At 47.1% G+C, this 12,053-nt stretch overlaps 1 protein-coding gene across 3 annotated transcripts in view; it reads left to right on the top strand.

Annotated features, from left to right (window-relative positions):
* Positions 1 to 12,053, top strand: part of BABAM2 (BRISC and BRCA1 A complex member 2) — a 502,023-nt gene that overhangs the window by 468,474 nt on the left and 21,496 nt on the right. Inside the window, exon 12 of one of the 3 annotated variants that reach the window (XM_051843055.2) lies at positions 11,644 to 11,715. The exons of the other annotated variants lie outside the window; for them this stretch is intronic. Within the exon in view, the coding sequence (XP_051699015.1) occupies positions 11,644 to 11,715 (72 nt within the window). The remainder of the gene's footprint in view (positions 1 to 11,643; positions 11,716 to 12,053) is intronic. 3 annotated transcript variants of the gene reach the window in all.

Here is a 12,053-nt window from a genome sequence, read left to right as displayed (position 1 = left end):
CTCTCCCCTCCATCTCCCCAAGGCCCTTTCCTTCCCTGGGGGCCTCCTGGCATCTCCAGCACTTCTGTAACACAAGACTTCTCTTAGAGCAGACTCGGAACTCTTTAACCAATGCCAGAGGGATGTTCCGTAGAAATCCAGACCCCACCAGACTTAACGTGGACTCCAGAGTTGTCATTTTCTGATTCACTCTGCCCACCTGCCTTATATTTTCCCTTTTTCTCCATGACACCCACGTCTGAAATTCTATTTAAGGAAAAAAAAAACACAAATATATCTAGTGATTAAGACTTACCTATCTTGAAATACAATTGAAGAAAGGAATCATAAAGTACGTTTTATATTGGAAGTATTGCAGTTGTTTAATTCTCTGGGCTTTCCCTGTGTATACATAAGATCTACCCTTAGAAGATAGGCCATTATTTGTGGTATGTGCTCTGGAGTCTGAACCAGACATGGCTTTGTGGTTTCCATGGTAAAGCTATCTTGGGGGGTGTGTGTGTGTGTGTGTGTGTGTGTGTTTTAAGTAGACATTTTTGCATTAGGAGTTGAGTCTTTAAGGAGTTGCAGACCACAGCCTGTGATTTCAGTATAGGAAAATCGTAAGTGAAGCCTGTTTATCATAACAGATTGGTTCAGAGTCTCAAGAGACATTTGCTTTATGTTAACACCAGCCTAAAGAAAACATCTGAAGTAACATTAAAAAAATCTGCTTTCAACTGTAGCTAAGATGGATCCATTTAATTATAATAAAAGAGAAGGCCGACAGCTCATGCTAGTTTAAGGGCTCCACTCTTAAACTGAACTGAGTAACTGCTCTAGACTGTGTCCGAAGGCCAGGTAATAGGTAAACAGAACCAAAGGACTGTCCTGCAGTGTAGGTTTCAGATCAGTGGAGAAGGTTGAAAAGAAAGGACAGAAAGAGAGGTAGGTCAGTGTAGCATTCCTTCCACGCCCTGTTTCTTTGTCCTATGAAAATACCATACACAGTGCGTAAAAGGCTATAATTCACTTGGGGAGCTCTGCCCATGACATAAACACCCTCATGGTTTATGAACAGCAGTAGAGCCCTTTGAGTGGAATCAGCTGTTTATCCTCTCCTGTAGAGCAAAATTCTAAGCATGTGAACTCAGAAAAGATACTTTTTTGGTACTGACCGGGGCTTTTCTACCCACAGAGCTGCTTGCTCAGGGCTATCCAGCAAATGCTGTCTCACATGTGAAATACCCTTTACTGGAACAGCTCAGCCTTTGGGGTTGCGCATGGCCCCAGTTCCTGTGACAAAATCTAGTCCTATAAGTTCTATGGCCTTGGGCAGGGGGTTTAACATCTCTGCACTTCATTCGGCAGAACGGGATTGGAGGGACTTACTATGAAGGGTCAATCAGTGAGTGACCTATGGACGGACTTGGGGTTCAGCTTCTGCCTTGTCCCTCGGTACTTTGACCACCACTTTCCTCCCACCCTCTGTCTGTCCCCATAAATCTACTTCCCCGTCAGCCCTCTTCCATATGGGTTTTCCCATCCACTGTAGCTCACAGGCAGCTCGTTCCCCCTTCTTCCCATTCTCGTTTGACTGTGGTCCGTACTACTTTGGAATTTCTTTTGTATTACTTTTCAGTTTTGCATATCTTTGTCTGTGTCTCATTTACCTAACCAAATCATGATTTTTTTGAAGGCAAGAGCTTCCACATATCCACATATATTATTTTTTTTTTACTGCAGTGAAATTTACAATGGAGCTGGACAGATTTTAAGTACAGGTAATCCCCAACTTACAGTGGTTCAATGTACAACTATTCAGCTTTATGGTGATCTCAAAGTGATAACACACTTAGTAGAAACCTACTTGAGGTTTTGAATTTTGATCTTTTCTTCAGCTAGTGCTAGTCACTCCTCTCTCATCTTGCTGGGCAGCAGCAGCAAGCCCCAGCTAAGTCAGCTCCATGACCACAGGATAAGCAGCTGCTGCTGCGTGAGGGGCCATGTCCTAAGCAGTGCTGTCCATAGCTTAGTTATGGTAAATGTATTCTTGACTTTTAATTTAGAATGAGTTGGTCAGAACATAACTCATGGGTCAAGGAGCCATCTGTATAACCTTTTGATAAAACACATACATACTTAAAATTGTATCTTCTTGATAAAGTGACTCTTCTGTCATTATGAAATGGCTCTCTTTATCTCTGGTAATAAATATTCCTTAACTTGAAGTCTACTTTGTTTGATACTAAAACATTCATAGTCGCACCAACTTTCTTCTGCACCTAAATTCGCATGGTATATCTTTTTTTCATCTCTTTTTATTTCATCCTGTGTCTTTATAATTCAAGGAAACCTTCTGTAGACTTTGTGAGGTTTTTAAAAAATCTAGTCTGATAATCTTTGTCTTCTAATTGGAGTATTTGGATCATTTACATTTAATAGAATTAGTGAGATCTTATCATCTTGCTTTTTTTATTTTTTTAAAATTCATTTATATGAAAGGCATAGTTATAGAGCAAGAAGGAGAGATGAGAGAGAGAGAGAGATCTTCCACCCAGTAGTTCACTCTCCAAATTAATGCAGCAGCCAAGGCTGAACCAAGCAGAAGCCAAAAGCCTGGAACTCCATCCAGGTCTCCCGTGTGGCACATTGGCAGGGAGCTAGATGGGAAGTAGGGCAGCTGGAACATGAACAGGCACCATTGGGCTGCTGGCATTTCAGGCAGTGGCTTAATGTGCTGTGCCACAAACCCAGGCCCTGCTATTTGTTTTTTAAGTTCTCCTATTCTTTATTCATTTTTCTTCCCTTCATGTGTTCTTTTGATTGATTTAAGTTTGTGTGTGTGTGTGTGTGTGTGTGCCATCCTATTCTTCTATTGGCCTTTTATCCATAGGTTTTTGTGTCATTTTTAGGTATTTATGCACAAAAATTATACTCTTGACTTATCATAAGCTACCATGAATTAATATTGTAATGATTTACTTATAATACTTATATTAAAACCCTGCAACAGTATAATTCTCTTTGTACTTTGCTTAACCTGTCTACTATTACATTCATGTCATACATCTACATTTTTTATGAATTCCATAATACATTGTTGTAGCTTTGGCTTTTTTTTTTTTAAGATTTATTTATTTGAAAGGCAGAGTTAGAGAGAGTGAGAGGGAGGGAGAGAGAGACAGAGAGAGATTTTCCATCTATTAGTTCAGTTCCCAAATCGCTACAACAACTGCCAGAAGCTTCTTCCTGGTCTCCCACTTGGGTGCAGGGACCCAGACACTTGGGCCATCTTCTACAGCCTTCCCTGGCACATTGGCAGGGAGCTGGATTGGGAGTGAAGCAGCTTGGACTCAAACCAGCACCCATACGAGATGCCAGCACCACAGGCAGTGGCCTGACCTGCTATGCCACAGTGCTGTACCCTATTTTGGCTCTTAACAGTGAGCTGATTTTTAAAGAATCTGAGTAAAGAAAGAAAAATTGCATTACATCTTATTCTCTGATTTCCAAATAAATAAAATAAGCAAAGCATTTCCTCTCCAAAAGCATCAGTCTTTTTTTTTTAACTTTTATTTAATGAATATAGATTTCCAAAGTACAGCTTATGGACTACATTGGCATCCCCCTCCCCCCGATGACTTCCCTCCCACCCGCAACCCTCCCCTTTCCCGCTCTCTCTCCCCTTCCATTCGTATCAAGATTCATTTTCAATTTTCTATATATACAGAAGATCAGTTTAGTATACATTAAGTAAAGATTTCAACAGTTTGCACTCCCATAGAAACACAAAGTGAAATATACTGTTTGAGTACTCGTTATAGCATTAAATCTCAATGTACAGCACATTAAGGACAGAGATCCTACAGGAGGAGTAAGTGCACAGTGACTCCTGTTGTTGACTTTACAAATTGACACTCCTGTTTATGGCATCAGTAATCTCCCTATGCTCCAGTCATGAGTTTCCAAGGCTATGGAAGCCTTTTGAGTTCTCCGACTCTTATCTTGTTTAGACAAGGTCATAGTCAAAGTGGAGGTTCTCTCCTCTCTTCAGAGAAAGGTACCTCCTTCTTTGAAGACCTGTTCTTTCCACTGGGATCTCACTCACAGAGATCTTTCATTTAGGTTTTGTTTTGTTTGTTTGTTTGTTTGTTTTTGCCAGAGTGTCTTGGCTTTCCATGCCTGAAATACTCTCATGGGCTTTTCAGCCAGATTGGAATGCCTTTAGGGCTGATTCTGAGGCCAGAGTGCTATTTAGGACATCTGCCATTCTATGAGTCTGCTGAGTATCTCGCTTCCCATGTTGGATCACTCTCCCCTTTATTTATTCTATCGGTTAGTATTAGCAGGTACTAGACTTGTTTATGTGATCCCTTTGACTCTTAGTTCTTTCATTATGATCAATTGTGAACTGAAATTGATCACTTGGACTAGTGAGATGGCATTGGCACATGCCACCTTGATGGGATTGAATTGGAATCCCCTGGTATGTTTCTAACTCTACCGTTTGGGGCAAGTCAGCTTGAGCATGTCCCAAATTGTACATCTCTTCCCTCTCTTATTCCCACTCTTATGTTTAACAGGGATCACATTTCAGTTAAATTTCAACACTTAAGAATAACTGTGTATTAATTACAGAATTAAACCAGTCATATTAAGTAGAACAGACAAAAAAGCATCAGTCATTTTTAAATGTCTTCCTCAAATCAAGCATCAGAAAGATGAGTCCAACCTGTATGCAGAAGAGATTGAAATTTGCAGTCATCAAGAAATTCAACATCTGGCATCCAGGCACTTCTGCTTGCCCAGGGGACTACACTTTTTACAATGCGCCCTCACACATATTCCTGGGCTCATCACCATTGCTCTGAGAGCGATGCACAACAGAAACTCTTACTGTCCTTCATGCAGATTTAAGAAATACAAAAAGTAGGCCGGCGCCGCGGCTCACTAGGCTAATCCTCCGCCTAGCGGCGCCGGCACACCGGGTTCTAGTCCCGGACGGGGCGCCGGATTCTGTCCCGGTTGCCCCTCTTCCAGGCCAGCCCTCTGCTGTGGCCAGGGAGTGCAGTGGAGGATGGCCCAGGTGCTTGGGCCCTGCACCCCATGGGAGACCAGGAAAAGCACCTGGCTCCTGGCTCCTGCCATCGGATCAGCGCGGTGCGCCGGCCGCAGCGCGCCGGCCGCGGCGGCCATTGGAGGGTGAACCAACGGCAAAGGAAGACCTTTCTCTCTGTCTCTCTCTCTCACTGTCCACTCTGCCTGTCAAAAAAAAAAAAAAAAAAAAAAGAAATACAAAAAGTAAAAATAGAAACCTCAGGCTCAGGGTGATAACCGGCTTCCCGAAAGGCACACAGCTAGTCTGTAGTGGAGCTGGGGTTCAGTATAGGTCCTCAGATCTTTCTGCACATCCACACTCGGGCACACAGATGCAGTTCCCCACTCTGAGGTTGGTTTGGCCTCCTTCCCCGGAGGCGTGGCACTTGCGTAACTTACGTACATACAGAGAGGAAATGAGGTGGCAGCTAAGAGTACTGACCCTGCAGTCAGAATGGCTACCTTTAAACCTGTCTGTGCCACTCCGAGCTGTGGACAGTGTGCGAATTCTCAATCTCCCTGCGTCTTTATCTCCTTGTCTATAGAATGGCAAACCCTAGGTTAGAGGGTTATTGTGAGAATCACATTGAGTGTATGATGTTGCTGTGTTGCTGATCAACAAGCTACCATAAACTTACCATCTTGAAACACTGTGAGTCATTATCTCACAGCTTCTGTGGGTTAGGAGTTCCGTTCAACATTCTCTGTTCAGGGTCCCAAACAACTAAAATCAAGGTGTTTGCTAGGTCCATGATCCCACCTAAGGCTTGGACGCCTCTTCCAAGCTCCTTCAGGTTGTTGACAGTTCGTTCCTGGGGGACTGAGGCCCCCAGTTCCCTGCTGATCACCAGCTGGAGGCTGCCTGCATTTCCTGCCGCGTGGTCCCCTCCATCTTCAAGTCAGCAATCACACTGCTTCTCCTGGTCCTAGCCTCTGACATCAATGTCTGACCTAGACCCAGATTTAAAGGGTCCATATGATTGGGTCTGTTATTATCCATTCTCACAGTCAGCTCTGCCATCTAGTCAGACGTAATTAGCAGAATGAAGCCCCTCTTACTCACAGTCCTCTGGACTATACGGAGGGTAGAGAATCTTGGGGGTCATTGTAGAACTCGTGAGGTAGTAGAGATGAAGTGTCCAGCACAGGTCTGGCCCATGATGAGCATTTATTAATTTTCAACTGTCAACATCACTGTCCCTGGAGAGAAAAAGGAGATTTTAACTTCAAAGACAGTAGAATCAACCTTGATACCTTCACATGTAACTCAGGAAACAGTCTCTTGACCTCAGTGGCCTGGCCAGAGAATCTAAAGCTCTAGGTTGTCCCATCCATGAACTGCCATCCCCTGTGCTAATGTCTTCTTGATGCCAATATGACCATTCAGAAAAGTAGAAAAAGTCCATCCTTTAGTTGTTTAATCTGTAAAATCAACCAGCACGTTAAAAAAGAAAAACAAAAGCAGACTAGTTACCTTCTCATCTTGTGTGTGGCTTTAGACCCATATAGAAAAACAGTGCATGGTGTTGTGGAATCCTTTCTAGTCTAATAATTCAATGAATAGCTGGAGTGGGTTTTCAATGAATTTCATTGTATAAAGCATCAAGTTGATCCTAGAGCCCTGCGTAAGATCTAAAGAATTTTTTTTAAAAGGTTTATTTATGTATTTGAAAAGCAGAGTTACAGGCCGGCGCTGCAGCTCACTAGGCTAATCCTCCGCCTGCAGCGCTGGCACCCCAGGTTCTAGTCCCGGTTGGGGCACCGGATTCTGCCCCGGTTGCTCCTCTTCCAATCCAGCTCTCTGCTGTGGCCCAGGAGGGCAGTGGAGGATGGCCCAAGTGCTTGGGCCCTGCACTCACATGGGAGACCAGGAGGAAGCACCTGGCTCCTGGCTTTGGATCGACGCAGCGCACCAGCCGTAGCAGCCATTTGGTGGGTGAACCAACAGAAGGAAGACCTTTCTCTCTGTCTCTCTCACTGTCTGAACTCTGCCTGTCAAAAAAAAAAAAAAAAAAAAAAAAAAAAGGCAGAGTTACAGAGAGGCAGAGAGAGAGAGGTCTTCCATCCAGGGGTTCACTCCCCAGATGGCCACAATGGCTGGAGCTGTGCTGATCTGAAGCCAGGAGCCAGGAGTTTCTTCCGGGTCTCCCATGTGGGTGCATCTTCTGCTTTCCCAGGCCATAGCAGGGAGCTGGATCAGAAGTGGAGCAGCCGGGACTAAATCCAGCACCCATATGGGATGTTGGCACTGCAGGCAGCAGCTTTACCCTCTACACCACAGCACAAGCCCCTTAGGATAGAATTTAATCCCCAAACCACCTACTGTAATGGCTTGTCACACATTAAATCTGTAATATAAAAGGCATAACTAAAGGATATTTTTAAAAAATAGCTTCTCAGTCAACACATGGGAATAATTCATCGTGAACCTCCTATAACAATTCTTTATTTGTCTTCTCGCCTCAAGGTCAGAAAAAGTTGTTGTTTTCTTACGCAAGAAGCTGTCCATACCCTTCCAAAGTGGTCCATAATGTCCCATATGCTGCTTGTCACCAAACACACTTTTTTTTTTTTTTTTGAAGATGTTACTTATGTATTTGAGAGGTAGAGTTGCAGAGAAAGGTCTTCCATCCGCTGGTTCACTCCCCAGATGGCCACAGTGGCTGGAGTTACACTGATCCGAAGCCAGGAGCCAGGAGCTTCTTCTGGGCCTTCCACGTGGGTGCAGGGGCCCAATCACTTGGGCCATCTTCTGCTGCTTTCCCAGCCCATAGCAGAGTGATGGACTGGAAGAGGAGCACCCAGAATTTGAACCGGTGCCTATATGGGGTGCTGGTGCCACAGATGTAGCCTTAGCCCACTACACCACAGCCCCGGCCCTAAACACACTTTTATTGTTTGTCATCTAGTTGTCTTTGCAGAATAACTTTCTCCTTCAAGAATATTTTAATTGTACATTTTTTGGCTGGCGCCATGGCTCACTAGGCTAATCCTCCGCCTTGCGGCGCCGGCACACCAGGTTCTAGTCCTGGTCGGGGCGCCGGATTCTGTCCCGGTTGCCCCTCTTCCAGGCCAGCTCTCTGCTTTGGCCAGGGAGTGCAGTGGAAGATGGCCCAAGTACTTGGGCCCTGCACCCCATTTGAGATGAGGATAAGTACCTGGCTCCTGCCATTGGATCAGCGTGGTGTGCCGGCCACAGCTCACCGGCCGCGGCGGCCATTGGAGGGTGAACCAACAGCAAAAGGAAGACCTTTTTCTCTGTCTCTCTCTCACTGTCCACTCTGCCTGTCAAAAAATAAAAATAAAAAAATTGTACATTTTTTAAAAGATTTATTTATTTATTTATTTATTTGAAAGTCAGAGTTACACAGAGAGAGGAGAGGCAGAGAGAGAGAGAGAGGTCTTCCATCCGATGGTTCACTCCCCAGATGGCCGCAACGGCCAGAGCTGCACCATTCCGAAGCCAGAAGCCAGGAGCTTCTTCCCAGTCTCCCATGGGGGTGCAGGGCCCAAGGACCTGGGCCATCTTCTACTGCTTTCCCAGGCCACAGCAGAGAGCTGGATTGGAAGTGGAGCAGCCGGGATTAGAACCAGCGCTCATATGGCATGCTGGCGCTGCAGGCCAGGGCGTTGACCTGCTGCACCAGAGCGCTGGCCCCTAATTGTACATTTTGGGCTGATTCAGTTATTTTTCATTGTTACTATCCCAGTGATTCCAAAGACACTCTTTTCTCTGAACTTCTTCCTAGCTGCCAGTTGCTTCAACCCAAGCTTGTGCATTAGCCCTTTACATAAAACAGATGAAAACAGATTTCCTCCCCTTGATACAACGGGGTGCGTGTAGAGGGTGTGTGGGTGTCTGCGCACATTTGCTCCCTGTCTCCACCCTGACATGGCGAAGCCCCTCTGGGACCCCATGGGACACAGTGTGCAAATCCTGGTCTTAGCAGGGTGCCTCAGGGCATGGCCTGAGAATTGGGGGGGGGCAGGATAGGCTGGGGCAGGAGTGCCCATGAATCGTGACTGGTTTACTGTGCGCCTGTTTGTGTCTGCTTCCCCGGGAATTCATCACTCGTGTCTTCCCTGCCTCTTGGGAGCCCCTAAGGCAGCCCTCAGGATGCTTTGTTTCTGTGCCAGGCCTCACCCTGCAGTGCCTCTGCTTGGTCCCAGGCTGGACCAGCTTCGGACATGGTCACACCGTGCTTCTCCTCCTTGTCCTCACCCTTCTCTTCCAGACACTGCTTAGAATCCAGGAAAAGCGAGGTGCAGGCTTTGCAACACTCTCTTGTCCCCAACACTCTCATGGCCCCACTAATCACGCCCAGCCTTTATCTCCCCTTCATGTCCATATTCCTGGACCGCCCATCTGGCACCCAAGGGTGAGGGGGGTGAGCAGGAAGCAAGAGCCACGGCCAGCTGTAACTGCTCACTGCCCACACTCGCTCTGCAGCGGGGAGCAGCTGCAGCCCTGGGCAGGAAGAGTGATGGCCAGGAAGAAGGCCGAGTGCAGGCGGGCAGAGGCTGTGCCCCAGGGGCCTCGGCGCCAGAACCTGCCAGCCCGACTGCTGCGATGATTCACGGGTGTTCTTTTTCTCTTCTGTTTTGCCCTGCGTTTCTTAGGAATAGTTCCCTTTAAAAACTCCCAGCCTCATCTCGGTTGAACTCCCCTCGGGAGAGAAGAGGGAATTTTCCAGGCCCGGGACAGCAGCAGAGCTTGGGCGATCAGATCACCCTGAGGGGACAGTAAAGGAAGTAGTGCTGGGAGCCAGAGAGACAGAAGGCAGAAGGCGGAGGTCCCCGAGGCCACGCCTGCGTGAGCGAGCTCACCTGCCCCGCTGGGCGCACCCTGGTGGGCTGAGAGCTAGAAGGTGTGACGGGAGCGGGAGGCCCAGTCCAGGCCACGGAACAGCGCTGGGTGCCTGAGCCCTCCAAGCACATCATTTTGAGAAGTGCCTTCGAGGCCTCTGGCTTGTTTTCCTTTTGGAGGAGAGCAGCTGGGAGGGGGCTGAATCCAGAAGTGCCTGTCACGCAGGCTTCCTCTCCAAGTCGCCCAGGTCAGAGAGGAGGCGTGTCCTGATGCATGTTGCACCAGGCAGAAGCTGGCCAGTGCTTACCGCTCGCCCAGCGCTCAGCAGGGCGCCGCCTTGCCTCCTTCGGCCTGCTGGACTAGGGAGCAGGGCACCCTCCCCGAGGCCCTCCCCTTGGGTTCCTCCGAGGGCTGCTCTCAGGACCGCATCCCCTGTTCACTGGCTCTCTTCGGTGGAAATGGCCGGGGCTTACCTCCTCCCCTCAGCCACACAAGCCAGAAGCTGCGCTGAATGTGGCGTGTCAGGAGTCTGTGCTGGAAGGTCAGCACCTCTTTGTCAGGGAAACCAGCGTAGCTGTGCCCCTGGGAGGGCTGCGGAGTGCTCAGGCTCGGGTTCTGGGTGTGACGCCGCCCCGCTCCCCACGGGATCCAGGTATGACCCCCCCCCCCCCACTCCCCACCGCCGACCACTGCCATTGGGAACCTGTCTGGGATCAGCCAGCAGAGCGACTTTTCTGCTTGTCATATATTGTCCTCTTTAGAAAAATATACAGATGCCTTATAGGCTCAGAAAGGAATGGGCAGAGGAGCACGTTTGGGGTTTTTATAATATACCAAAGTAGGAACCTGTGCCTCTGCATGGAATCAGAGTTGCCTTTGAACTGGTGGGAGAAGAAACATTCAGGAAGTGGAGAAGATGCAGAGAGCAGTGGCCTGGTAGATGGGAGACGTGGGTCTCATCTGGACACCATTATCAATTTCCTGTGTGATGGTCTGCTTTCTGAGCTTCAGTACCCTTGTCTGAAAGTACAGGGGTCCTCCAGAAAACCCTTGGAAAGGTGGGATTAAATGTTAAGTTTATTTTGGTACAAAAACATTTGAAATACACATATAGCTTTTCACAATGCGCATTTCCATGAACTTTTTGAAGACCACTGGTTCTAGGCTAGTACCTACCTGGTGATTGCTAAGCTCTGATGTATTTCTGCGACTTTAAATGAAAATTACATTTAACGCAACTCAGCATAGTTTTTCACTGGTGTTGAAAAACTTCCATCTCTGTTGCCAGAGGTCAGATACCAACTGAAAACATTGCTGAATGGAATTAAGTACACCCTGTACGTGATGCTTTTTTGTACAGCCTGTATCTGATATTTATAGAACACTTTGGTTATGAACGTGCACACATATACCCTGAACACACACCCAGTGCAGTAATTCTAGTTGCGGTACATTTTCAGATGTCAAGTTCAAACAGCTTCTTGGGAATTAGGCTCGACTGTTCAGATGTACATGTTGGCTTCTGACAGGTGCTGCCAGGGCTGCTCGGGGCTGTCATATGTGATGTGGAGTCCAGCCAAGGCAGGAGAGCCAAGCTGCTAGTTTCTATCACTTCTCATTAAGGCATGAATTCTAGAAAAAAAAAGGGGGGGGTGGAGCATCAAAGAACAATCAGGGTTGTCCATTCTGTGCAGATCATAATGACAAGCCGAGGCCTAGCTTCTGCAGAAATGAGATTCTGTCTCGTCTGTTGTCAGGTCATTCAGCATAAGAACCACCTGTGAACACGAACCAGATTCGTTCCTTATTAAAGTGCAGGGCTTACAGAGGTGAGTGAACATGGGGGCCAGGTGTGGGGGCAGTTACCCGGATTCTAGTGACCAGCAGAATTCACAGCCAACTGCACAGCTGAGTTGAGTGGCCAAGCAGAAATGCATCCGAAGAAGGTAAAGTCCACAGTAGGGCAGTCTCGGGGCATGGGATGCGGAACGAACTTCCGAAGTGCTCCAAAGGTCCAAGCGTGGCAGGCATTAACCATTAAATGAAACAATTGATGTAAAACTCCTAGAACTGTGATTGGCATGGAGTTGACGTTCAATTCATCATCTTCATTTCCTGGAAGAACTTGTTCAAGATTAGAACCCTGGGCCCGTGATTACCGGTGCAG

The sequence above is a fragment of the Oryctolagus cuniculus genome, chromosome 2 (assembly GCF_964237555.1).
Source record: "Oryctolagus cuniculus chromosome 2, mOryCun1.1, whole genome shotgun sequence".
NCBI classification, from domain to species: domain Eukaryota; kingdom Metazoa; phylum Chordata; class Mammalia; order Lagomorpha; family Leporidae; genus Oryctolagus; species Oryctolagus cuniculus.
Note: the sequence above shows the minus strand (reverse complement) of the source record. Positions and strands in the feature narration are given on the sequence as shown.